The sequence below is a fragment of the Syngnathus acus genome, chromosome 1 (assembly GCF_901709675.1).
Source record: "Syngnathus acus chromosome 1, fSynAcu1.2, whole genome shotgun sequence".
Lineage (NCBI taxonomy): Eukaryota > Metazoa > Chordata > Actinopteri > Syngnathiformes > Syngnathidae > Syngnathus > Syngnathus acus.
Window position 1 is genome coordinate 1,153,459 of NC_051087.1, and position 26,576 is coordinate 1,180,034.

Consider the following 26,576-nt stretch of genomic DNA (forward strand, 5'->3'; position numbering starts at 1 on the left):
TGTTTTGCTGCCACCTGTTGTACAAAAACTCACTTGCACTCACTCGCTCACGAGATGAAGAGCAAAAACTCCCTTTTTATGTTGAACAGTATTTCATGACTCCACAGTTGAGCAAATATAACGTGTTTTATAATGTACGCTATCATGTCCTATTTATTTTGAGGAAACGTTTCGCACATTTTTTTTAAGACTTTGTAAATGAATAAGTGTGTGGGGCAGGCACAAAAACGTCGTTAGATGATTTCAGTAAGTAAATCAAGTCAAGATGATTTGGTGCGCTCATCATCGTCGTGTCGTCACGAGTGATGCTGAGCGCGCGGGTGGGGCCTGGATGGAGAGCAAGGTGCTGGCGCTCGCGACGCAGGCTGCCTGCCTGCCTGCCTTGCCTACGCTGTGTTTCACTGAGCGGGGACTCTGCGGCCGGCCTCCGCCTGCACGCCGCCGCGGGCCAAGCGCGCGCCGCCGCAGAGGATGAACGCAGCGGCTGACGTCGTCCTCCTCGTCTCCTATCGGCCTTTTGTCTCGCTGCGCCTCGACGGGAGCTTCGGCCCCGCTTTGGCTGCTGGGTCTTCGACTTGCGCTGCTTTCGCCGCGATGTGACGCGCGCGTTGCCTGCCGATCGTGCGCGCGCCATCCAGAGCAAAATGACGAGCGACGCGCAGGAAATGTCGCCCGACTTCGTGCTCATGCGCCTGGTGTCCGCCGCCGAGGAAGACCGCCCGGATGCAGAGAGCGGCCCCGCGCCGCCGGGGGGGGTCGTGGTGGCGGGGCTGGGCCGGGAAGCGCTGGCTCACAAAGCAGCCTTGGAGCTTAGCCGAGACGCGGGCCTCGAGCGGAACAAAGCCCCGGCCTCTTGCGGCCCGGCTGCACCTGACGGCGGCGACGGCAGAGGACCACCGTGTGCGCCTCCTCGGCCTCAGAGCCCCGCGCAGACTCCGGGATGCGAGTTCGGCTCTGGTCTGCGTCCTCAGCTGCTGGTCTTCTCGGACTTTGTGCGGAATAGGGACGGAATCTTAGAACTCAACCAGCAGAGGACTCCGCTGGGCTTGGACCTACAGAGTCCGGGCTCGGGGGCCGGTTGCTCTGAACCGACCCTCGGTAACAACGCTCGGACCCCGGAAGAGGTCCGGCAACAGCAGGATCGACTGGACAGAATCTGGGGGACGTGTCCTCCGGTCCCTCGGTCCACGGAGCCGCAAGGATCTGCAGAAGTGTGCCACGGACACCGACTGCTGTCCAACCCGCCCGAGTGGCCTTCGCCGTCCTCGCCGTCGGGGGGTTCCACCCCGCTGGCCGTCATCGACCCTGGATGGACCTGCGCCGGCCGGGACCGGGAAGGAGCCGTGTTGGAGTTGGCCCGGAGGTTCGGGGAGCTGGGGGTGGGCGCGGTACCAAAGATGCTCCTCAAAGCGGGCGAACTCCCTCATTGCGCGTGTCAGGGGGCGCACGCGCCGGGTGAGGAGAATGCCGACGACCCGGCCGTCACCAGCGACGCTCTGCTCGTTCTGGAAGGGCTCGGCAGCGACGAGGTGGCCGGGCTGGGCTTGCAGGACCGGAGTCCGGATGACAAGGAACGGCACCGGCACTTTTTAGTCGGCACGAAAGCAGACCTGGACGGCAAAATGCCTTCTTTCCGGGCGGAAGTGACAATGGAGGAGGTCAGCGATGAGACGACCCGAGCTGCCAACCCGGTTTCGCAGAACTCCCCACAGGCCTCCACCCTCCGCAGGAGACCGGAGAGGTCCGCTAGTGCCCCACGGACCCCCTGCGGGGCGACCAAGACGCTGAGGGTGGCCGCCTTGGCCGCCAGGTCCAAGAAGGGCTCGCTGAGGGTCCGCCTGAGCAGATTATTCCGCACCAAGAGCTGTAGCGGCTCCACGCACCTGCTGGACCAGGACTGCAGGAACCCCATCGGGACCCTGGCAGACGCGCACATGAGCGCCTCTGGACCTGCGCTGGACTCGGACAGGTGAGTAAAGCCTGTGAAAGGACCTCGACGAGGATTTGTTATGATTCAACTGGTGATGCTGATGATGCTAAGCTAATCGCTTGTTGTGGTTGCTCAGCGTGGATCACGAGGCGGCCGGGAGCAGCGGCAGCAGCGGCGGGCTGAACCGGGCCCACGGTGCCTTCTGTCCCGCCTCCCTCTCGGCCTTCACCGGTAAGATCACCTCGTCGGGCGCACACGCGCGCACAAGTTGACAGTGGCGCTGTTGGTCTACTCTGAACGCAGGGGAGACGGTGTCTCTGGTGGATGTGGACATCTCCCGGCGAGGGACCACCAACACCACTCACCCGCCCACACCGCCGCCTCCACCACGGCGAAGTCTCAGCCTTTTAGGTACTTCTTGACTTTCTGTCAGTGTCACTACTTCCTGGCACGTGGATAATTGGAAATTGGGACACCACGTGTGGATTAATTGCGGAAAACACATCCTTTGGAGGACCTGGCCTGTGGATTTAGACACAGCCTGCTCCTGTCTGTCACTGCTTTCAGTCTGTCTCCTTTTTGTTTCTTGCCTGTCTCTACTTCCTGTCTGCATGTACTTGCTGTCTATTTTCTTGTCTCCCTTCACCTACTTGTCTGGCCTCAACTTCCTGTCTGTCTCTACGTCCTTTCTCAGTTTCTTTTTTGGCCACGACCTCCTTCATGTCTGTCTTTGTGTCCTCAATGTGTCTCGTCTTTCCGTCTGTCTTTGCTTCTTCTTTGTCCGTACTTTGTTTCTCTGGTTGCATGCAAACTCAAAGGCGGCATGTATTTTTGTATTTTCGAATCGACACGTCCCCCTTTTTCCTCACTTCCTTCTGTCCTGACTTCCCACCTTCCTTCCTTCCTTCCTTGTCTGCCTACTTCCTGGTGCATTTCCTTCCCTTCACATACTTCCTTCTTCCCCACCTTTCTTCCTTTCCTCCTTCCCTTGGCGTCTGCACCAGACGGCATCTCGGGTCCCCAGTCGGGTGGCTTCCTGTTGAGCGTGATGGGTGCGTCCTTGCAGTCCCTCCCCCTGCCACTCCCCCCTCCCGCTCCTCCCTCGCACGCCACCATGCAGCACAGCCTCAGCCTCAACGGTAAGATGCAATCAAGACAGGATCGCAATACAAAAAGACAGAGCGGGACAAGAACAACATGACGGGAGTGGACAATGACAGGGTGGGACGGATGTCTGGACGCTCAAGCCTTCGGCGTGTCGTATCGTTTCAGACGCTTTCCTGCGAGCGCTTCCTCACGTCAACCCAGCGCAGGCCGACACGCCGCCCGCCTCCAGGCAGGCGCCGCCGTCCGTCCTCTGCGCCCTCCGCAGGTCCGAAGCCAGCAACTTCACCGCCAGCCTCCGAGAGCTGGAGAAGGTAAGCCGTCCTCACGTCGTCTCTGCCACGCTGGAAAAAATATTTGATGTTGAGTTTGTGTGGGTCCACAGTGCGGCTGGTACTGGGGTCCGATGAACTGGGAGGACGCGGAGATGAAGCTGAAGGGCAAACCCGACGGATCGTTCCTGGTCCGAGACAGTTCCGACCCAAGATACATCCTCAGCCTCAGTTTCCGCTCGCAGGGCGTCACGCACCACACGCGCATGGAACACTACCGTGGTGAGACACGGCTAACGCTGTATTTTATTTATTTTAAAATTTTATTTATTTATTTGATTTATTTTTGGACATTTGTGTTTTTAGGCACATTCAGCTTATGGTGTCACCCCAAGTTTGAGGACCGCTGCCACTCGGTGGTGGAGTTCATCGAGCGCGCCATCATGCACTCCAAGAACGGAAAGTTCCTCTACTTCCTGCGATCCCGAGTACCAGGTACGCTAAATGCTGTGCGGCCCACCAAACCCAACTTACAATTTTGCGGATACCGACTTTCCACTTTCCAAGAAGTCGTCGCTTAGAAAAGTCAAAAATGTAAAAAAATAAATAAAACAAAGACATTGTGTTTTTAAACCAGCATAGTCTGCTAGCCTAATGCTAATGGGTCTTGCTAATGTTTTTATTCTATTTTGTTTGTTTTTTGCGATCCAGGCCTTCCTCCAACGCCAGTGCAACTTCTGTATCCCGTGTCCCGCTTCAGCAACGTCAAGTCCCTGCAGCACCTTTGCAGATTCTGCATCCGGCAAACCGTGCGCATCGATCACATCCAACAACTTCCACTACCCAGGTCCGATTACCACAATCTAAGTAGCGCTTCCGGTTGCGCTTTGAAAAACTTAACTTAATTTTTGTTATTTTTTTTTGTGCACGCAGGTCGCTGGTGTCCTACCTAAGTAAGTTTTATTACTACGACCCCGAGGAGGAGATGTACCTGTCGATCAAAAGCATCCGGGCGGCGCTGGAGGTGCACACATAGCACAAATAACGACAACATCAACGTACGTCAAAGCACGCATTTGTTTATTATGTTGCAATTCTGATGACGACGCTGGTTCCAATTCAAGGCGCCACGTGGAGGCCTGAGTGTCGGCCAGAAGGAGGACCTGCTCCCGCTGCAGCTTCTCTCGGCTCTTGTTGTTCCTGCGCGGACTGCCGCCGAGCCAGTGTTCAGGAGAAGCTTGGCGTTGTCCTTCCTTCCTCGAAGCTCCGTTAGGAGAGCAAAGGGCAGATGGACGCTAAAGTGCTTTTCGCTTTGATTGTTTCTGTTTGGACCGGTCCTCCCTTTTCTCTGCAGCCTTCTCTTTCTCTCTTTCTGTCCAATGTGATGATGGTGGCTTCAGGATGCTCTCAGGGCAGACATGCCCACACAACATGCTGTATTTGTTGTCTCAATGCAAGGAGACCTCAGAAAGTCACTCAGCAGTGGAAAAAAAGCGTATTGAGCAGGATGTCACTCATTTTGCATTTTAGGGTGAATTTTGCCATTCGCCGGAGTTTGAAGAATTTGCCCTCGAAACTAGTTTCGGTGATTTTTTTAAACAACGCGATCAGAAGCGGAGGAAGCTTGCATTGTTTGACTGGAGGTTCCAGTATATGATGTCATTGTTTGATTTTGTAAAGTTGACTTTTCCCATCATCCCTTGCTGCAAGACAATTTGTGTGCGTGCGCTTATGCGTGCACGTGTGTCTGCCCTGAGTCGTCTTCATGTGTTGAAATGTGGTTTGCTCATTGTGTTTCTCACAACATGGCGGCTCTTTTTTAAGTCAACATAAAAGAAAAATGCAAACTTGTGATGTGTGATTTCTCTTTATTTTGTTTGTTTCTCAACTAAAAACAAACTTTTTTAACTATCATGCTTAAACAAAAAAGTTCAGGATTTGGCGTGTTTTCCTTTTGAGTCTTACATATGAAAATTACTTCCTATGTAACTATAATATACTTATATAATATAATACTACTATAATCCTGTAAAAAAAGTAATTAAGTGTATGTTGTGTGTGTAATTCTGGAAATTTGGAGTGTGTGTAACTGATTGGCCAAGGGCTTTGTCAATCTTGTTCGTACCGCCCCACCCTTCAAATCTCACATTGGACGTTTGTCACGTCACTCAAAGTTCAATCCTCCTCTAATAGGCTGCAAGGTCGCGCGAAGAACCGCCCCTTCAAGCCATTTTCTCCAGAAGCCATTGGCTTAGCCGTCATCCATCGTTTGACGTCCCCACAAATCCCTCTCCAATTGGCTATATTGAATCGCAATCACGGCTATGTCTCAATGCGATTGGTCAATCTTGCCGCCAATCAAGTCTCCTCTGTGCGTGGATTGGTGCAGAGGCGAGCGGGCGGATTCCTCACGGCGCTCGCTGCGTTTCGAGGCTGAACGGACAGCGAATGTCGTCATGAGCGGTGGGTAGGAATTCAAACATTGGCGTTTATATTACCTTCTACTTGGTAAAACATGAAATTTGCGTGGCACGCGACTACGCGCCACTATTCCGCGGCCAAAGGATGGAAATTAAAGCCGCCCTGCGGGGGCTCGCGTCAAGCCCGAAGCCGTCACACTTCCTGAATTGGCTTTCCCTTTTCTGTATTGCTACCGAAGAGTTTAACTCGCTAACTACGCGGATGCTAGCGTCACCGAGCTAGCCCGAGTAAGCTAAGATGCTTTTGGACTTGTCTCTCCTCAAACGTTACCCACAAATGGCCCCCTACTCCCTTTAATAAAGTACAATCTCACGTGCGTGGAACCCAAATTGTTTGCGTATTGCGGCTTGTTTTTTCCCCGCCGTTGCTAAAACGCACACGAAATAAATCAGATTAGACTAGCCGCTAGTTGTTAGCCACCGGAGCTGCTGCTGCTTCTATTTGTTGTGTGTGTAGCTTGTGTGCTAACGTCATTAGCACAAACAAACCAACGCGAGCAAGCCGGCTAGTGATCAAATGTCAAATTGAAGTACTTGTTACTACTACAGAGTAATGTGTAGTATACAAGTATACAATTGTAAATGTTCTTATTTTGTGTGGCATCTTTTCTGTCCTCCTTTCTCTCGTACGGTATTTATTATTTGGTTATCTTCTATATAATTCGATAAATAAAGGTCAAGACACTTGTTATGCGCCCTTTTTATTTGGCAATTATTGTTTTGCTGCTTTGGTTTTATTGCTGCTTTGGTTTTTTATTGCAATGCAGAAACAGCCATGTTTGAAGTCGTCTTCAGAATTTAGTGATGATTTCAAGTTTTAGGCCAGGATATGAAGAACACTGATTCCAGGGCAGTCCAATACAAATGTATGCTGATTTCTTCAACTTGCATGGGGGCAAATTACATTTTGCTGCAGCTTTGTTGCTTGAGCCCATTGACTGAGCAAATAATGGTGGCCCACTAAATTACACTTGTTGCATAATGGTAGGGACATCAATAAAATTGATTTGGAAACTGACAAATAGTTGTGCTGCAACCATGTGAGTTGCACGTTTTTCATGCATTGCTCTCCTTCTACGGTTACAAGGGACTTAATGATCCTAACCTTTGACACTTTTGCCTTTACACATTTATAATAACAGTAAAAACAAGCAGCTGTTCATGCATCCCTCAGAAATAACGCCATCGATTTTGCAGTCTGCTATTGTGTGAGTCTTTCCTCCTTTTGCTCCTGTTGCATCTTTTTTCTTCTTCTGTTATTCATATACATCGTTCCTTCTATGGCTGAAACCTACCGGTCTCCTGAATGTTTTGATGTTGCTAAGCAACAGCATCCTGCTCAGTCAGGTGATGTGCGCGTGTGCTTGTACTCCCCAATACATTGCGGTGAACCTCCTTTTGACATTCCTGACCTCCCTGACTGAGACAAAAAACGTGATAAAAATAGCAAAAAACATGGATTTATAACTTGCCCCCTTCCACATGATTGAAAGCGATTAAAACACATTTTCCTGGATTACAAGTGTACCCATGAAGCTGCTAAATTGACAGAATATCGGCCATGACACGCTATTGCTCATTTGATCCAATTTTTGTTTGTGTTGCAGATTTAAAGGACAACATGGCCACCGTTGTCGCTGTCAGTCCCAGTGAATATCTCCAGCCCTCGACCATCACCACACAGGTGAGGCAACACAGGAAGGAGACGTGCTAGACGTGTATTTTCTTGCACAATTTTGAAGGGTTGTATGGCAAAAAAATTAAGCTTATTCTAAAATCCGAATTGTCTCTCTGTGTGTACAGGGAGAGAGCCAGCCGTCTCCTTTGGCCCTGCTGGCTGCCACCTGCAGTAAGATCGGCCCACCCGCCGCCCAAGCCCCTGCCGCCTCGCCGCCGGCCCCGCCGCAGCCTCGTCGTCTCCTTCCAATCAAACCGGCTCCCATCGCACCGGCGCCTCCCAAGAACCTGGGCTTCCTCCAAGCTAAGGGCAATGTGATCCAGCTCCCGGCCGGCCTGGGCACCGGCGCGCCCGGCAGCCCCATCGTGCTCACCATCCAGCAGAGCCCGGGCCGCCCCGGCCCCCAGTCCCCCGCCAACATCCAGTACCAGGTCATGCCGCAGATCCAGGGCACCCAGACCATCCAGGTGATGCAGCAGGGCGGACAGATCCAGCTCATACCGGGCACCAACCAGGCCTTCATCACCACCCCCATGTCCGTGCCGGCCCAGGCGGCCGTCGCCCCCGTGGCCGCCCCCATCATGCCGCAAAAGACGGTCGCTATCAAACCTTCGCCCAAAACGAGGAAGTCAAGCGCCGCCGCCAACTTGTTGCAGTTGCCGCTCAATGTGGCGACGGGGGAGGTGGGCGGCGCTCAATTCGTAACCGAGACGGCGACGGCACCCGCCGTCGTGGGAAAGCCGCGACGAGGCAGGAAGAAGAAAATGATGCTGGACGCTCAAGCCCCGCCGCCGCCGCAGCTTTCGCTTCCTCCGCTGCCGCAGGTTCCTTCTCCGCCCCCGGAGCAGATGGAGACCATCGTGATAGAAACTGCGGACAACATCATTCAGGTTGGGAACAATGTATACAAAGCGGCGACCCGGGAAAAAAAAAAAGAATGTCGACATTTCCAGCCACATCATTCACAGATGGCTGACCTTGAGTAATCAAGTTTGATTTTGTCTCTGCAGGCGGGGAACAACCTGCTGATCGTGCAGAGTCCCGGCCAGCCGGCCATGGTACAGCAGGTGCAACTGGTGCCCCCTAAGCAGGACCCTCCTATGGTCCAGATCCCCCAGCAGGCCCTGAAAGTGGTGCAGGCCGCCTCCGCCTCGCTGCCGCCCGTCCCGCAGCGCCAATCGCCCGCGCCCTCCGGCCTGCAGGTGGCGTCACCGGACACGGCGCCAACACAGGTGGGTAAAGCCGACCCGTCTCGCGAGCTGCCAATTTGTGCAACTTCTCCTCATTCCTTTCCAGTGCTGAACAATACGCAAAATGTCTTCTTTTGTCAGCTCTTTTTTAAGACGGGAGCCGGCGAGTGGCGGTCGGTGCAAATCCAGGATGCCATCTCCACGACGCCCACTACTCCTGTCGCCACCCCCGCCTCGCCGCCCCCTACCCCCGCCGTTGTCAAGAAGACTTCGACGGGCGGCAGAAAGGAGCGCACGCTGGCCAAAATTGCACCGGCGGGCGGAATGATGGCGCTGAACACGTCTCCGCTGTCGTCGTCGGCGCAGGCGGTGCAGACCATCAGCATCAATGGCGTCCAAGTGCAGGGAGTTCCCGTCACCATCACCAACGCAGGAGGTGAGGGAGGGATGACGTTGAAATGTCGCCCAGCGAGTGGGGCGGGCAAAATGATTTCAAATGACCGTTTTTGTTTTTCTTTCAGGCCAGCAGCACTTGACAGTGCAGACCATGCAGGGCGGCGGCCTCCAACTGGCGGGGATGGCGGCTCACGGCCAGCCCGCCATCCACGTCGACCAGACGCTCACGCTGGAACTTCCCGGACACGCCGGTGAGAAGAAGCGACGCATGGCCTGCACGTGCCCCAACTGTAAAGACGCTGAGAAAAGGTATCACGCGATACGAGCTGCAGATGAGTTGCTCCTCCTCGTCCTCTTCCAATGTCAGAACGGGAAGGTCACTGTCACCAACGCTGTCCCCCGCCCGCAGGCCGGGCGACGTGGCCAAGCGGAAGCACATCTGTCACTTCCCCGGCTGCGAGAAGACCTTCCGCAAGACGTCGCTGCTCCGAGCGCACGTCCGCTTGCACACGGGCGAGCGGCCCTTCGTCTGCAACTGGGTTTTCTGCGGCAAGCGTTTCACGCGCAGCGACGAGCTGCAGCGTCACGCCAGGACGCACACGGGTACGCCGCTCGCACGCCACACGTCTCCATTTACTCAAATGTCGAGCTCGGTGTGACAGGCTGGTAGTTGAGCCAGAACCTATTCTTCTGGGCCACTCGTGGCAACTGGAGGACCCACAGGTTTGTTGCACCTTCTGCCACCTAGTGGAAGAGCCTTGCATTGTTCTGCCTGTCACTTGTTAGTTGACATCATCTTTGGATGTAAGTTGTTGTAGTCTGTTGCAAAGATGAATCGAACTTTTGCTGTGTCTGTGTGTGTAGGAGACAAACGCTTTGAGTGCAACCAGTGTCAGAAGCGTTTCATGAGGAGCGACCACCTGACCAAGCATTACAAGACGCACATAAACACCAAGAACCTGTGAGAAAACAACAAGACTCCACATTGAAAAACTGGAGTTCGTCGCTTGTCCCATACTGGGACCCCGAAGCCACTGCTTCAAAAAAAAAAAAAAATGGAAAAAGCCCCATCGTGCGACTCTTGCGGAACGCCATGTACAAAGAAAAAGCAGGCCGAAGAGACTCCTTCCAACTTATTTATGACCCCTTTTGGAAACGGACAAAGTTGACACACCCCAGCCTACGTGCAACGGCAGGACTCCAGTCAGAGCGGCCTCCATTTTGTGTCCTTATCTCAAAGCAGCCACCATTTTGTTTACCGCCGCCGCCCCCCTCCTCCTTCTCCGTGTGCTTCAAGCTCCCAGGGTTAAGTTTTTAATGGTTATTTTTACATTGACATCTGCTGCCTACTTTTAAGTTGACGCATGTGGATTTTTCCCGCCCAGTTGCGAGTGTTTTCGAACATTCGTTTCGCAAACATTTGCGACCTTGAACGACGCAGATGAAAACGTGACATTCGTTGCCTTCGAAAACAGTCAACTGTTCGCCCCTCAGTGGGATTGGAGCTCAATGCCAATTTTGCTCTTTGTTAAAGAATTTTGCACCATAGTTGACACCAGTATTATCATGCACATTGTTCCATACAACATTTTAAATATGTTTTTAACCTCATAAGCTATCAACCGGTTGGACCACAGTGACGCGACAATCACCACAGGATGCAATCATTGGTGTGTGTGAAAGCGTTAAATCCACATCAAGCAGTGTCTGAGCACTTGTTCCCCTTTTACGCAAAGCAGCTTGAGAGACACCGACCCCAAAGGTTGAACTTGGCATGAAAGGAGACGCACAAAGTGCGTGAAAGGAGAGGGGCGGAGTCTGCTGGTATTATTTATGTTTGTCCACTCCCTCAATGATGTAGTGAAGGAGGAGGACGTTGTACAGTGTATTGAAATATGATGTGTGACATTGTATATTTGCTTCATTAATGCTTTGTAAAAGACCTCTAGAGACCATTTTCTATCATTAAAGATGCCTTAGACAGCTATTTAAAATAAACTTTGTCTTTTTAATTTATGTTCCTTGCTAACCTCTTGTGCGCTGATTTGACCAGTCTCAGAATTTACATTTAATAATAATAGTCTAATTTTTAACAATTTAATGTTTGAGGTCAAGCCAGGAAACCAGCAGTTTATTTTATACCGTGTATAAATATGAATATATAAAGAAACATTGTCAAACTGATAATATATATTATATATTATATACATATATATTATTAATACATTATATATCATATTAAATATTAAAAACGGTCGAGTCCTCGTTGAGGGCGACGCGTGATTGGGTGACTGCTTTGACGTCACCAGTAAGCGACGGATTTACGTCGAAGAAACGACAATAACGATTAATTTAATTTCGAATTTAAATTCTTAATTTCAAGATTTGTTTGGACTGCCGTTGTTTTTGAGCTTTGGGTGTAATTATTAAAAATTTGTTAGAAATAAAATATATGTCACCCGCCATCTAACGTCATCAATAAGCGACAGATAATACTGTTATTTTACTTTTATTTCAATTTCCCGTCATAGTGTGTTTGTCTGACGTGGGGTTAAAGCGCTGAGGTGAGTAATACACATTTACTATTGAAATGGCTTATGTTCTCGTTTAGCAAATATTGTTAATTTCGTGTTTGCGCGTGTTTATTTTCGGGGTCCAACCGGTTTGGCACCTTTTCGTCATTCGTCGAACTTCTATTTATCTCTTAAGGTAAGTGCTGACATTTCTTTCGTAAGATCCCACAAAAATATTCGCTTGCTTTAAAACGTCCGTCCAAACTATAATGTGACATCTTCAATGCAGATGAAAACAAATAGAATTTGTGATAGTTCATCATGAAGAGACATATCCAATAAATGCACCTGCCAGATGAGTAGGAAAATAAATAAAACCACAAATGAACGAAAGTTGCAATATTTCGCGATCTACCAATCTAATTAATATTAAATTAAAATGGCAGTTGCACTCCAAAGTATGATATTTATTCATTTCTAAACTCACAGCCTTTACCTTACCTACCTAAAACCAAATTAAAAGTGACTACTAGATTCAAAATGAAATCTAAAATATGATGAAAATTCCAGAACTATTACAACCCTACAAAGAAATGTGTTGCCTTGAAGTGGGAACCTTTTGTCATCTGATTTCGATGTAATCACCCTCAAACCAACTTAACTAACGGAACTGTTTTTGCGTTCCTTCATAGATAGAGATGTGGGTCAATTAGAGGCCGGCATGGGGGTCTTCGGGCCCACGGCGCTGCTGGTGGAGTTTTGCCACACGGACCAGCAGCAGCCGTTCCCGTTGTGGCAGGATGGACACGTGGGCGTCTGTTTTAACCAGCTGGTCCTCGGCGTCCTGCCCCACACCGTCATGGCCGCTCTCGCTGCCTTCTACTTGGGCGTGGCCAGGTAAACATTGGGATTCTCTCATTTCAGAACCACAATTGTGAATTGACGGTGAATGTTATTAGGTGCCATCTGGTGTGGGCAGCGCCACCTTGTGGCAGTTCGCTGCGCTTAGTGGCGTCGGCGTTGGCGTCGGCGCTGTTCGCTGCCGACGTGGCGCTGGCGGTGGCGGCCCGGCGGCCTGACATGTACCCGGACGCCCTCGCCGGCGGATTTGGCGCCCTGGCCTGGCTGGTCCACATGGGCGCGGTGGCCGCCCTCCCGCGGTGGACGCGGGGCCCTCTGCTGCTCAGCCTGTCCGTGCTTCTGTGCGTCCCACACCTCGTCATCACCTTCCTCATCTACCTCCAAAGTATGGAATTTCACATTATTTATTTATTTATTTAAATATGGGAGGATATTTTGTCAAATTGTTTATTATAGATTAATAAATAAAAAAAATCATGACACTTTTATTTTGAAATGGTTTAACTGAAAAGTGAAAATAGTTTGGAAATGTGTAGGAAGCCTCCCTGTGACCTCGAGCGGAACCCTCCTTTTGGCACGCTTGGTTCTGGCCGCCGCGAGGACGCTCCCCGTGTTGCTGTACTTTGCGGGGGTAGCGTGCCGGCCGCCATGCACACAAGGACCCATGTTGCGTGGCCAAGGCGAGGATGTGACGCCGCTGCTTCCTGAGGAGGACACAGGCGAGATGGTGGCGGAAGACGGCAGCGGGTGCTTCTCCCGCCTTTTCTACCTTTGGCTAACGCCACTTTTGCGGCGGGGCCAGCGGGGCGAGTTGGACCGGGCGGCCCGCGTCTACCACCTCCCCCGCAGCCTGCGCACCGCCGTCATCCGGCGCCGCTTTCACCGGAGCTGGGCCACGTGCCGCTGGGGGCCGGCGCCTGACCCCTGGCCTCGGCCGGTCTGCGACTTCGGGGAGGAGTTGCCCGAGCTGGTCGGCGACGTGAGTCTGTTGCGCGTCCTGCACGTGGCCTTTGGAGGGCGCTATTACGTCCTGGGGGTGCTGAAGCTGGCGGTCAACATGCTGCGGTTCTGCGGGCCTCTCCTGCTCAGCCTCCTGGTGGGCTTCATGGAGGACCAGGATGCCCCAGTCAGTCACGGCGCCTGGTGCTGCGCCGCCCTCTTCGCCAGCTCCCTCCTCTGCGCCGTCCTCCAGAACATCTTCGCCTTCCAAGTGTCCAAGGTGGGACTTTTGTTTGGCGCACACAACCACACTGTGCTTTTGCCATCCTTTTTGTTGTCTTTTCTTTAGGTGGCTCTTTCGGCCCGCGCCGCCCTGGTGTCGGCCATTTACGGCAAGGCGCTGCGAGTGGGCGGCGCCGGTTTGGCCCGTCTGTCCTTGGGGGAGGTGGTCAACCTGATGAGCGCCGACACGGAGCGCGTGGTCAACTTCTTCAACAGCTTCCACGAGCTGTGGAGCCTCCCCTTCCAATTGGGCATCGCCCTCTACCTGCTTTACCTGCAGGTGGGCGTGGCCTTCCTGGGCGGGCTGGGCGTGGCATTGCTGCTGGTCCCCTTCAACAAGTTTCTGGCCTCTCGCATCGTCAGCAACAACCGGCACATGCTGCGATATAAGGACGCCCGCGTCAAGGTGAGCCCTCGACCCATACAACCCGAGATGGACCGACGACCTCTGTAGGAATCGCAGTTCAGTGATTGACAGCTGTCCCGTTACTTTTGTCAACGCGGTCCCAGCTGATGACGGAGCTCCTGTTGGGGATCCGCGTCATCAAGTTCTACGGCTGGGAGTCCCACTTTGCCCGTAAAGTGGGGACATGTCGTGGCGGCGAGCTGTCGCACCTCAAGGCCGTCAAGTACCTGGACGCCATGTGCGTGTACACGTGGGCCGCGCTGCCCGTGGTCATCTCCATCCTGACCTTCCTCACCTACGTGCTCCTTGGCCACCAGCTCACCGCCGCCAAGGCAAGCGCAAATGCAGCTTCAGATGCAGCTTCAGATGCTTCACGGCAGCCTTTGACTTGGTCTGCTTGTTTCCTCTCCCCTGCAGGTGTTCACCACGTTGGCGCTGGTGGGAATGCTGATCGTTCCTCTCAACGCATTCCCGTGGGTACTGAACGGCATCCTGGAGGCCAAGGTGTCGCTGGAGCGCATCCAGCGCTTCTTCGGACTCACCAACCGTAATCTGCAGGCTTACTACGCCCTGGGTAGGCTCCGCCTCTCGCCGCTGACTTGTCACCTTGCGACGCCGTAGATGTAAAAATCTGAATGTAACTTTTTTTTTTTCCCAAACGTTACATCTGCAGTGTGGCCTGAAGACAAGGAGACGGCGGTGCTGTTGAATCAGGGCACGTTTAGTTGGCAGGGGCCCCAGGGGGATGCTGAATTGGACAGTGGCGCCCCCACTGGACCTCTGCTGCTATTGCACGGCCTCAATCTCAGCATAAGAAAGGTGCCGAGACACAACCTTGTACAGTCGTGGCTTCCTAACCACGGTGTTACCGTGACGACACGCGTGTGTCGTTTTCCAGGGGTCGCTGACGGTGGTGGTCGGAAAAGTGGGTTGCGGAAAGAGCTCATTGCTGGCCGCCATCACCGGAGAACTCAACAGGTAAGGCTTTTCTTTTCTTTCACTTTTTTTTCTGGACCTGACGCACGTGCGCGCTTCCTTGGTAGGCACAGCGGCGTGGTGTACGTGGCGGATCGCGAGCGCGGCCTGGGCTTGGCGGCGCAGGAGCCGTGGATCCAGCACGCCTCCGTCCGCGACAACATCCTGTTTGGCAAAAGCTACGACGCCTCCTTCTACCGGGCCGTGGTGGAGGCCTGCGCTCTGGCCGACGACCTCGCCGTACGTTGGCCACGCCGTGCGTAAACTTGACCTTGGGTTCATTTTCATCGCTTTCTACCAGATTCTACCAAACGGCGACCTCACCGAAGTGGGCGAGAATGGCGTCACGCTGAGCGGAGGCCAGAAGGCCCGATTGGCCCTCGCCAGGGCCGTTTATATGGTGAGGCGCGCTGGGCGTTTGCGCCTTTTCATCCGACAGCACACGTGATTTTCATGTGCGTAGGACAAAGACGTGTACCTGCTGGACGACCCGTTGGCGGCGGTGGACGCCGAGGTGGCTCGGCACCTCATGCGCAAGTGTATCCTGGAGCAGCTGGCGGGAAAGACCAGAATCCTTTGCACGCACCGCGTGGAGCTGGTGGACGCCGCCGATGTGGTCGTCCTCATGGATAACGGCACCGTCGTCAACACGGGTCAGCTGCTTTCAGATTGGCTGGAAAATGTGACGCATGGCGCCCTCTAGTGGGGAAACATCTCCGATGAATGGCGTCTTTTTCCCAAAGTGACTTTTCTGTTGTCTTCAGGTTCGCCAGCAGAAATCCTTCCTCTGCTGGAAGCTGAACCGACGCAACTCAACGAGGAGCACGACGACAAAGAAAAAGGTGCGTGAAGTTCTCCGCTTTCTTGGACGCTTTCTTCTACTTTGATCGTGACGCTGCTACGATATGTGCGAGCAGAAGCTGAGGTGGAGGAGGAGGAGACTTCCCTCCGAGAGCTTTGTCTGGACGATGACGAGGGCGACCGTTCGGACTCGGAGAAGAAGCAGGCGGGAGGTCTGTCGTGGAAAGTGTACCACGCCTACTGGGTGGCGGTGGGCGGAGTCCTGGCCGCCTCCATTTTGATGTCGCTCCTCGCCATGCAAGGTTGGCATCCACTTTGACCGAGCCGCTCGGCGTTGTCAGCGTGACGCTCGTGTTGTGCGTAGCCTCTAAGAACACGTCGGACTGGTGGCTGTCTCACTGGATCTCGGCGCTGAAGAGCAACGCGTCCGCCAGCGCCAACCGCTCCCCTGCCTCGCCTCGCTTGCTGCTCTTCTCTGGCGGGAGTTTCATGTGAGCACACTCCAGCACCTTATCAAACATCTCAACTTTTTTTTCCCCCCAAATAACTTCTTTTATACGCGACTATAAAAGATGAAAGATAACTCGTCACGTTCCCCCCCTTAGGTCTCCTTTGTCGCCGGCGCCGGAGCCTGGCAGCGAAGTGCGCTTCTACCTGGCGGTGTACGGCGCCATAGCGGGCGCCAACAGCGTCTTCACCGCCCTGCGAGCTTTCCTCTTTGCTTACGGCGCTCTTTGCGCCGCCGCCTCCATCCACGACCGGCTCCTGGATCGCGTCGTCAAGGTGAGTGCGAGTTTGCTTCCCCCGCTGTGTGTGGACGCTGTAGTTCCCTGTAGATGGCGCCATTGCATCGCTTTTCTTGAGTTTTTGAGGTCACGCTAAAGATGAGCGGGGCTTGTGTCGGCAGGCCACGGTGAGCTTCTTCGACACCACGCCGCTGGGGCGCGTCCTCAACCGCTTCTCGTCGGACGTGTACGCCGTGGACGACAGCCTGCCCTTCGTGCTCAACATCCTGCTGGCCAACGTCTTTGCTCTGCTGGGCACGCTGGCCGTGATGACTTTGGCGCTGCCTTGGCTGCTGCTGGCGCTGCCGCCTTTGGCGCTGCTCTACCTGCGCACGCAGTCCTACTACCGGCACACCTCGCGCGAGCTCAAGCGACTGTGCAGTGTCACGCTCTCGCCCGTCTACTCGCACTTCTCGGAGACGCTCGCCGGCCTCGCCACCATTCGGGCCAGCGGCAGCTGCGCCAGGTAAGAACGAATGGGCGACGGCGCAGCGGACGCACGGAATGATCAGCGTTGTTTTCATCAGGTTTGAGGAGGAGAGCGTGCGTCGGCTGGACAAGAACCAGCGCTGCTTGTTCCTGAGCAACGCCGCCACGCAGTGGCTGGACATCCGCCTGCAGCTCATGGGCGTCGCCGTGGTGACCGGCCTCGCCGTCTCGGCTGTGGTACAGCACCACCTGCGGGTGGTGGACCCGGGTAAGGGGCGGGGCTTATCTGCTACCTGCGCTCCGGTAACCTTCACGAGCTGCTATGACATCTTGGCGTGTTCCAGGCTTGGTGGGTTTGTCGCTGTCGTACGCGCTGTCCATCACCTCGCTGCTGTCGGGCCTGATCTTCGCCTTCACGCAGACCGAGATGCAGCTGGTCAGCGTGGAGAGAGCCCACGAATATTCCAACCAGCTCCCGGCGGAACCTCAGCAGCAGAACCCGGAAGTAGGCAGGCGGCAAACCTAACGACGGCCACCCGAAGAACCCGCAAGCGACTCAGCGGCGGGTCCGGTTTGTGTTTCCAGCTGCCGCCGTCGTGGCCCCAGTGCGGGAGTGTGGAGTTCCGCCAGGTGGTCCTGGTGTACAGGGAAGGTCTTCCCAAGGCCTTGGACGACGTGAGCTTGGTGGTGCGAGCCGGTGAGAAAGTGGGCATCGTGGGCCGCACGGGCTCGGGCAAGTCGTCTTTGTTCGCCGCGCTCTTCCGCATGGTGGAGCTGAGTCGCGGCGAGATCCTCCTGGACGGGCTGGACGTCGCCACCGTGGGGCTCCATCAGCTCAGGTGACCTCTCACGGGCTTTTAAAAATTGCTTGGCTTTTCCAACTGGCGTCTCTAATGCTCTGTGTGTCCACGGCAGGTCCAGGCTGGCCATCATTCCTCAGGATCCTTTCCTGTTCAGCGGGACCGTCCGAGAGAATCTGGACCCCTGTGGCCAGCACCAGGACCAGCAGCTTCTGGAGGTCCTGGACCAGTGTCACCTCGGCTCCGTGGTCAATGCCATGGGTGAGGGACGAGATTCGGTTGTGCCAGGTAATATTTCCTTTCGATTGACACTTCTCTGTCCGCGCCAGGTGGTCTGGATGCTGAGCTTCTGGACCGAGGCCGGACTTTCTCCGTGGGTCAGCGCCAGCTGCTGTGTCTGTCCCGCGCACTGCTCACTCAGGCCAAGGTCAGATCGCAATCCTCCACTTGCGCTCGGCGCGGATGATGACGGAAGCCTCCGCGTAGGTTCTATGTGTGGACGAGGCCACGGCCAGCGTGGATCACAAGACGGACCAACTGCTGCAGAAGACCATCGCCGACAGGTTCCGGCACCAGACGGTCCTCACCATCGCGCATAGGTCAGTGTGTGTGTCTGCGTGTGTGTTGGCGTTCGCATGTCCACATGTCCACATGCACCAGGCTCAACACGATCATGGACTGCGAGCGTGTCCTGGTGATGCACGCCGGGAAGGTGGTGGACTTCGACACGCCGGCGGCACTGTGCCAGAAGGACGATTCGCTTTTCCAGCGGCTCCTCGGCAGGCAGGGAAGCGCCACACCGGGACCGACGCTTTGACGTTGTCTTCTTTGCGGATTTACGCCGCCCGCCGGACATTCACGTTTGTATAATGCGCCACTTGAGTTGAAAGACGACGGTGGAGCCTTGACTTGATTGCCATGACCTCAATATTTTTTGTTATGAGCCCCTTTTTTTTTTTTTTTTTTTTATTGATACAAAGAAGGTCGTTCTAATATGATTGGTCATTTTGTATGTTAGAAATTTATAAAGAAAAACATTTTGGCACAGGATTCACAACGGACAAAACTGGTGGAATGAGGAAACGGCTGTAAATAAATAAACACAAACGTGTCTTACCTGATGTTTTGTGAAAAATGGCTTCCCGAAACACGTCTTTTCACCACATGGCCATTTCACATCGTTCTCGCCGACGCACATGCACCGTGTTGTTGCTTGGCGTCGCCATGGGCACGCCAAAACTCTGAGTCACACTAGCCGACCAAGGAGTGGCGAACCGCCTTGTTTCTGGTAAAGGAAATAGTTGAAGAAACAAATGACAACTGAATCCTGTTGAATTTTTGACAGTACAACGCATCCCACTGACTTGATTTTCCTAACTCCGCCCCCACAACAGAGTCTCCGCCCATGACCGGAAGCTCAGCTGGCTGAATGTCCAGAGTCACTTTTAAGCACTACTGTGTGAAACATTCAGAGGTAAGCAGAGCTGCAGTGAAATATGTTTTGTTGCCACGCTCTGGTTTGCACACATAGTTGATGTTCTGTGAAGCGTGCCATTTAATTTGGTGTGTTTTGCAAAATACTCATATTAAAAGACTAACTTGTTCTTGTACACACATGAAAGTTCTTGAGATGACATATCTGGAAGTCTTGTGCTGCAATTATGTTCAAACTCAAAGTATTTGTTCTTGGTAATTCAGCTTCAGTAGCCATCTTGAATTTTGCTTGCGACAGGAAGTCCACCATTTTGCGTTTGGTCGTTACGCGGCAACCAAGGTTGACATAAAACGAAAGCTTAAGGTCAAATGTTGAGCAAACGTTGGTCAGGTGCCAGGTGCACAGCTTGAAGTCTTCATGCCCATGTAAAGCGTCACACAGCGTGTTACGTAAGCACCCGTGTGCGTTCTGCAGACACAATCACGTTGACTCACCGTCAACGCCCGCAATTAACACCCGCCAGGGTGTGTCAGTTTCATAAACAATCGACACGCACACCATACAGACTCACTGGAGATAGATGGACACACACACAAGTAGTCAAACACAATCACTTGCACACACACAAGTAGTCAAACACACAATCACATGCGCACACACACTTCACGCTACACCAAAATATACACACTGGCACACAAAGACAAAATAACAAGAACAGTCACATCTAGTCAGACGCACAATGCACAAACACTGGAAACACACAAAGAATCACAGTCATATGCACACATCTGTCATCTCAACTAAAGGGCGTGTGTGTGTGTGTGTTTCATATGTCCACTTGATTGTGTGTTTGTGCCTCGCCGGCGTGTGTATGTGAGGGGCGGGGCCCGTCCGTCGCGTGTGTAACCTGTTTGTCTGCTTTCAGGTGCTCAAGAGGTCCACCTGTTCTCTGTTGCTGCCTTGCATTCCCGCTCACACACACGCACACACACACGCATGCAGATGGTGCCTCAGGTAAGTTTTGAGTTTGTTGTTGTGGACTTGAAAATACATCATAGTACGCTGTTCGGGTTGTACTTTGTGCTCAGCTGTGAATGATTGCCTGCTTGTGTGTGTGTGTGTGTTGTCGTAAAATGAGAAAGTTTGTTCTTGAAAGGAGGAAAACTTTCCATCCTGCTCTGAAAGGATTTTTGACACTTTATTTTCTATTGCAGTCAGCTTCGAATGTTGGCTGTGATGTATTGCAAAAATGGTTTTTATTTTTTTTAATTTTTATAGTGCAATATTGATCGCTTGTGAAGACTATGAAGTTTGAAAAACAACAAAAGATTTTGGGTGAATTCAAGCTCATCCATGTAGTTTACAGATTATGAAAGGGATGGAATTTTTTTAATCCGATTCATCGATTAATCAACAGACGAATTGACTGTGAAAATAATCGGTAGTTGCAGCCCATCTTAATTTTAAGACTTCCCCCGTTTTCATTGCCTGCAGGTGTCCCGATACTTTTGTCCATGTAGTCTAAACCAGACTCAAGTTTTGATATCACAATCTCACTGTGCCAACGTTTGTATTGCGTAATTGTAAATCCGATGAAATATATTGTGTTCCGAGCTGTTCCGATACTTTTGTATCGAGACTCGGCGGCCACTTGATTAGGTACACCTTTGAACCCAATGTCATCTCCAAAAATAAAACGACTCTAACTTTGACACTTGTAAGCCAGAGGAGTGTTTGTCATCCTTTTGCAACCACAAGGCGTGTTCTGTAATCTCTGTGCGGCACATTGTGCACATAGTGCACATACTCGACTTAATGACCAGCAATCAAATTGAAAAAAACTCTCGATTGTGCCACCGAGCTTAAGCGAAGGCGAGAAACGCCCCGAAAGACGATGACGCCCCGGATAAACTCGTTTACCTCGCTGACATTCCGCCGAGCATTCCTGCCGGCGGCCGATGTTCCCACGTGGATGACTCGCTCAAACCGTTTTGCTCATTGCGAGTCGTTTCACATTTTTCTGTCTCCTGCAGGTTAATTCTTCACGGTGATAAATTCCACCACCATCAATGGTAGGAAACGTTCCCAAAGTCAAACGGTCCCTTTGAATTGTCATGTTTGAAGATTTCTGGCCCTCTCGCCCACCCCGCAGGCGTATCACTTCAAGCGCAGGCTCTCGGAAGCCCTGACGCTGGAGCGATCCGAGCGGGGAGCCTTGGTCATCGCCAACATCGACGACGTCGATGGAGCTAATCAGGAGCTGAGGGAAGGTGGGCGAGGCTTTTGAAAATTCAGACCCCCCATCCTTTGTTTGCATGTCGAGAATGAGCAGACCCACAAAAAACTTTCTGCCATGTCCACCAAATTTATTTTTGAAATTCTGCACAAATGTCAATTTATCTTCCTCAGGGGATGAAGTGGTCGGGGCGACCATCAAGTTCGACCGACTGACCAAAGATGAGGTGATGGGTGTCCTGAAGATGATGGAACCGTACGATGACAGGATCCAAGTGCTCACCAAGAACAACATGAGCAGGAGCATGGGGAACCTCAACCAGGGGGCTGTCAGTCCTGAAACGGTAAAGGAGGCCACCTCGCCCAGCCTGCTTGACATACCCAAATGTTTCCACTTTTGTCCTCAGATGCTGCACAATGCTTACAACAAGCTCTACGACACCAAAATCAAGCGCTTCATGCACAACGACATGTCTAATGGCGAGAACCTGAAAGACTATGTGACCCTCCCTCGCTCCTCCAAACTCAAGACCAAGCAAGACTCGGACTTACCTCGTCTGGGGGTGGACTTTGGACGCCTGAGTCCCAACACGCTTGGCAGGCGTTACAGCGCCGACTCCGAGAGCAATTACGCCGCCTACGGGTCGGGAGCGTTTGCGCACGAGGCCAACCTGAACCTCCCGCCTCTGGGCGTAGGCCAGGTGAAAGCGGGAAGACGGGTTCAGGTGCCGCAGATGCTGAACGCTCGCGCTCCGTCTGTGAATTCACACGCTGGAGTCTACTCTGAAATTTATCCAGATGACGCTGAAATGGCCCTCCAAGGCACTGACGGGAGGTTCCTGAGCTACAACGACAATGCAGAGTTTGACATGGACGGTTATGACGGATCGCCCGCAATGCATCTGGCCGGACAGTCTTCTCGATTAAATGCACCCCAGTTCGATCTGAATGGCCGCAGCGGTCTTCAGGGGTCCGCTTTCGACGTGGACGGCCGTTCAGGTGGCTTTGACATCAAAGGAGCCAGGACCAGCGGTGATTTGAGAATGCCGAATGCTCAGTTTCAGGGTGGCGGTGTGACCACCTCTGGAGTTCGCGCCAAGGTCCCGTCTGGAAAGTACAAGGCTCCTAAATTCACCATGCCAAATTATGGTTTACCAACTGTTGAGGTTCCAGAATTTGATGGGGACATAGGTGGTATGGACATGCCCAATGTACCCAAATTCAAAGTCGATGGTCGAAGCGCTGCTTTAGGGATGCCAGATGTTGATGGGAAATTCCAAAGTCCAAACTTTAAGATGCCTGATTATGATCTCAATGGACCTAATTTGGACCTCAGATCTCCTAACGTGGATTTCAATGGTCCCAATCTCCGAGGTGACGTCAGGGCACCTGATCTTAAAATGCCCAAACTCGGTCTCAAAACCCCCAATCTGGACTTGAACATGCCAGATCTTAATGGCCCAAACTTGAAAGGGGGCATTGATGGCCCCAATTGGGACGCAAACCTTAAAGCTCCAAAGTTAGATTTGAACTCACCAGATGTTGACCTTCCTAATATGCCCAAAACGAAGTTTCCCTTATTTGGCCGTCCGAATTTCAAAGGTCGTACCGTTGAGCCTGACTTGGATGATTGGGACATGGACGTCGATACACCCAAATTCAAACTCAAAGGTCCCAAAGCTGATTTAGGGATGCCTAATTATGATCTCAATGGTCCTAACCTAGCCCTCAAGTCTCCTGACTTGGACCTCGGTACTCCTAATCTCAAAGGCGGGTTAAATACACCGGATTTGACGATGCCTAAACTTGGTTTTAAGACCCCCAAACTGGACTTCAAAAGCCCAAATTTGGACCTGCCAGATGTTCATGCCCCAGACCTAAAGGTGAAAACTCCCAAGTTAAAAGGTGGAATTCACGGCCCTGACTTGGACTTGCCCGACGCCAACTTTAAAACGCCCAAGTTAGATATGGGATCACCAAAAACCAAATTTAAATTTCCCAAAATAAAGATGCCAAAACTCAAGCGTCCGAGCCTTAAAAGTCCAGACCTGAATGTGGATCTCGATTCTCCAGATATGGACGTCAAAGCACCCAAGTTAAATCTCAAAGGTCCCAAAGCCAATTTAGGGTTGCCAAATGTTGATATTGATGGAAAGTTCAAAAAGCCAAACTTGAACATGCCAGGTTTAGGTCTCAATGGTCCGAAGATAGATGGACCTAACCTGGACCTCAGTGGTCCTAATCTCCATGGTGGGATAAACGCACCAGATTTGAATATGCCTAAACTTGATTTTAAACCCCCCACACTGGGCCTTAAAAGCCCAAACATGGATTTTCCCCATCTTCAGGGTCCCGACCTGAACCTGAAAACCCCGAAGCTAAAAGGCGACATAAATGGCCCTGACTGGGACTTACCGAGTGCAGATCTTAAAGGTCCAAAGTTAGATCTGAAAGGTGACATCAACATGGGTTCAGCAAAGGCAAAAATGAAGATGCCCAAATTCAAGTTGCCAAAATTCGGTCGTCCAAGCCTTAAAGGTCCTGACATTGATGCAGATTTCGATGGTCTGGACATGAACGTCAACGCACCCAAACTCAAAGGTCCCAACGCTGATTTAGGGATGCCAAATATTGGTATTGATGGAAAGTTCAAAAAGCCAAACTTGAACATGCCAGATTTAGATCTCAATGGTCCGAAGATCGACGGACCTAACCTGGACCTTACTGCTCCCAACCTGGACCTCAGTGGTCCTAATCTCCATGGTGGGATAAACGCACCACATATGAAAATGCCAAAACTCAATTTAAAAAGTCCAAAACTAGACTTCAAAGGGCCAAATGTGGACTTGCCAGATCTGAATGGTCCAGATGTAAATCTGAAAGCCCCAAAGATAAAAGGTGGTTTGGATGGTCCGGATTTGGACCTTAAGGCTCCCAAGATTGATCTGAAAACTCCAGACATCAACATTGGATCACCAAAAGCTAGATTTAAGTTTCCCAAGATGAAGATGCCCAAATTGAAGAGTCCGAGCCTTAAAAGTCCAGACCTGGATGTTGATCTCAATGCTCCAGATATGGACATCAACGCTCCCACTCTCAACCTCAAAGGTAGCAAACCAAACTTGGATCTTAACGCTGGCGGGAAACTCAAGAAGCCAAACTTAACTATGCCAAAGATGGACTTCAAGAGCCCTAAACTGAACCTGAATGCACCAAAGCTAGATCTCAAAAGCCCCAAACTGGACCTGAATGCCCCAAAGTTGGATCTCGATACTCCAGACTTGGACGTCAAGGCTCCAGACCTAAAGCTGAAAGCGCCAAAACTCAAAGGCGGACTGGACGTCAAAAGTCCCGACCTCAACATCGACGCGCCGAAAGCAAAAATGAAATTGCCCAAAGTGAGATTTCCCAAGGTCAATATGCCGACCCTGAACGGACCAAACATCGATGGTCCAGACTTTGACATTGATGCGCCAGACGTGGATTTCGGAAGACCATCGGGCAAATACAGAAAGCCGCATTTGAAAGTGCCGGATGTGGAGCTGTCGGGACCAAACATGAAGTCACCAAAATATCACGGGAAGCTCAAAGGACACAACGTTGACATGAATGTCAAAGCGCCAAAAGTCAAAGGATCTTGGGACACCCCCAAAGCAGAGCTACCAAACGTGGACCTCAAAGCCCCGAGGACAGACTGGAACGCCCCAGAAACAAAATATAAAAAGCCTCACATGAAGATGCCGAAAGGGTACGACACGGACCTGAACGGAGGCTTTCAGGGTCCAGACCTCAGTCTCCCCGATGTGAGAGGTCCAAATTCGAAGCCAACGATGCCGTATTTAGACATGGATGACATCGATGTCAACGGACCGGACGTGAGTCTGTCAGGAACCAACGGCAAGCTGAGAACTTCAGATCTGGATGTGGACGACTCGACGCTCCAATTCAGGAAGTCGTTGCACGGCGGCTCGGGCGTGCCGCTGCCCGGGCTCGACTTGGACCAAGGCATGATTCATTCTCGCTCCAAGGGCTCGATGCAATCAGATTTGAATTTCACACGCTCGGACCTCAACATTGACGACTTCACCGGGAAGTATCACGTCCCCGGGTCTGACCTGGACCTCCAGTTGCCCTCGACCTCCACGGGGCTGACAACTGATCAGAGGGTTACCCGATTCAGCGGCGCCACACTGAACGCAGACTCCATTTTGCACCCGAGCCACGCCGTGAAAGCCGCCCAGACGTTAAATGACGGCCGCTGGTCGTATTCTCAGAAAAAACCTGTCGATACCTCAGACGGATACATGGTGACTGTTTTCCCCTCACAGGAAGAAAGCGAGATTAACCTAAAGCAAAAGTACGGCAGCCTCGGAGGCCTTAATTTCGGCTCCGGCGACGTCAACTTGGAAGTTCCCGATCGAGACGAGCTGAAAGGATCCACCTTTCTGTTCTCCAACCTCGTTTAGTCAGGCTGCCGCAAAATCAAGAACAAGAACAAAAGCATCTCAACGAAATGCAAGCTCAGTTCCGCTCGATGCTTGTTGTCAATTTTAATTAAAATCGTCTGTTGTTTTTACATTCTGACTTTATTCTGCTAATGTTCTTTTGAATGACATTGTGAGGTTCTTGTCTGTCGTTGTCACATTCTTCACGCATACAATATATGTCATGTACCTAAATAATAACTCGTGTGACTCGGCTGAGTCAGTTGAAGTATTTAAATGGCGTTGAACGGTAAAAAAATGTACATTGGGTTATTTTATGAAATAATTGTGATGCTTGTGTGTGTATATAAAACACGTTTATATTTATCTGCATTATATGTTGTAAATGTGGAAAATATGAAGTTTCAGGTTTCTTTTCCTTCCTCTTTGCTATAATGGTAAAATGAATACAAAATGTAACTATATGCAGGCTTGTGTCCAATAAAAAGGACGTGACTCAAAATGGCCTTTTTTTTAGTCCATAAAAAATAAAAAAGTTTGCCTGTCGGTGGTCTGTAACCAAGTTAAAAAATGTTACAATATTTTCCAGTGATTATAAGTTCAAATAAAAAATAATTGTT

General features: G+C 51.8%; 4 protein-coding genes across 13 annotated transcripts; all 4 read left to right on the forward strand.

The window, feature by feature from the left end:
- The first annotated feature begins 155 nt into the window (after positions 1–155).
- On the forward strand, positions 156–5,157 carry socs7 (suppressor of cytokine signaling 7). 2 transcript variants are annotated; one of them, XM_037251286.1, is made up of 10 exons: positions 157–1,969; positions 2,067–2,161; positions 2,234–2,341; positions 2,935–3,069; positions 3,203–3,348; positions 3,420–3,588; positions 3,673–3,801; positions 4,018–4,153; positions 4,240–4,364; positions 4,431–5,157. In XM_037251286.1, exons 1-9 carry the CDS (start codon positions 645–647, stop codon positions 4,340–4,342), a joined length of 2,346 nt encoding a protein of 781 aa, XP_037107181.1. In that variant the 5' UTR covers positions 157–644; the 3' UTR covers positions 4,343–4,364; positions 4,431–5,157. The 2 variants fall into 2 exon arrangements, with proteins under 2 accessions (XP_037107189.1, XP_037107181.1); XM_037251294.1 differs by lacking the exon at positions 2,935–3,069 and having other exon boundaries at positions 156–1,969.
- A 554-nt stretch (positions 5,158–5,711) lies between these two features.
- Positions 5,712–11,066, forward strand: sp2 (sp2 transcription factor). Of its 4 annotated transcripts, none has more exons than XM_037251346.1 (8): positions 5,712–5,769; positions 7,394–7,470; positions 7,590–8,354; positions 8,475–8,696; positions 8,796–9,090; positions 9,176–9,359; positions 9,460–9,653; positions 9,915–11,066. In XM_037251346.1, the coding sequence occupies exons 1-8, from the start codon at positions 5,763–5,765 to the stop codon at positions 10,013–10,015; spliced, it is 1,845 nt and encodes a 614-aa protein (XP_037107241.1). In that variant the 5' UTR covers positions 5,712–5,762; the 3' UTR covers positions 10,016–11,066. The 4 variants fall into 4 exon arrangements, with proteins under 4 accessions (XP_037107241.1, XP_037107251.1, XP_037107258.1 ...); XM_037251356.1 differs by lacking the exon at positions 5,712–5,769 and adding an exon at positions 5,777–6,994; XM_037251363.1 differs by lacking the exon at positions 5,712–5,769 and adding an exon at positions 5,777–6,014.
- A 466-nt stretch (positions 11,067–11,532) lies between these two features.
- On the forward strand, positions 11,533–18,961 carry abcc10 (ATP-binding cassette, sub-family C (CFTR/MRP), member 10). 4 transcript variants are annotated; one of them, XM_037251189.1, is made up of 24 exons: positions 11,533–11,614; positions 12,256–12,460; positions 12,523–12,809; positions 12,961–13,643; positions 13,713–14,051; positions 14,156–14,383; positions 14,469–14,625; positions 14,725–14,870; positions 14,950–15,029; positions 15,095–15,266; positions 15,328–15,426; positions 15,490–15,679; positions 15,791–15,868; positions 15,941–16,129; positions 16,192–16,318; positions 16,433–16,610; positions 16,735–17,078; positions 17,140–17,309; positions 17,386–17,546; positions 17,627–17,880; positions 17,957–18,102; positions 18,171–18,268; positions 18,328–18,440; positions 18,502–18,961. In XM_037251189.1, exons 2-24 carry the CDS (start codon positions 12,285–12,287, stop codon positions 18,656–18,658), a joined length of 4,572 nt encoding a protein of 1,523 aa, XP_037107084.1. In that variant the 5' UTR covers positions 11,533–11,614; positions 12,256–12,284; the 3' UTR covers positions 18,659–18,961. The 4 variants fall into 4 exon arrangements, with proteins under 4 accessions (XP_037107084.1, XP_037107101.1, XP_037107109.1 ...); XM_037251206.1 differs by having other exon boundaries at positions 15,944–16,129; XM_037251214.1 differs by having other exon boundaries at positions 15,947–16,129.
- Positions 18,962–20,186: 1,225 nt separating this feature from the next.
- Positions 20,187–26,458, forward strand: si:ch211-69b7.6 (neuroblast differentiation-associated protein AHNAK). 3 transcript variants are annotated; one of them, XM_037251244.1, is made up of 6 exons: positions 20,202–20,290; positions 21,310–21,348; positions 21,429–21,546; positions 21,686–21,855; positions 21,919–24,712; positions 24,755–26,458. In XM_037251244.1, the coding sequence occupies exons 2-6, from the start codon at positions 21,346–21,348 to the stop codon at positions 25,975–25,977; spliced, it is 4,308 nt and encodes a 1,435-aa protein (XP_037107139.1). In that variant the 5' UTR covers positions 20,202–20,290; positions 21,310–21,345; the 3' UTR covers positions 25,978–26,458. The 3 variants fall into 3 exon arrangements, with proteins under 3 accessions (XP_037107122.1, XP_037107139.1, XP_037107130.1); XM_037251235.1 differs by having other exon boundaries at positions 21,919–26,003; positions 26,034–26,068; XM_037251227.1 differs by having other exon boundaries at positions 20,187–20,290; positions 21,919–26,458.
- Positions 26,459–26,576: the final 118 nt, after the last annotated feature.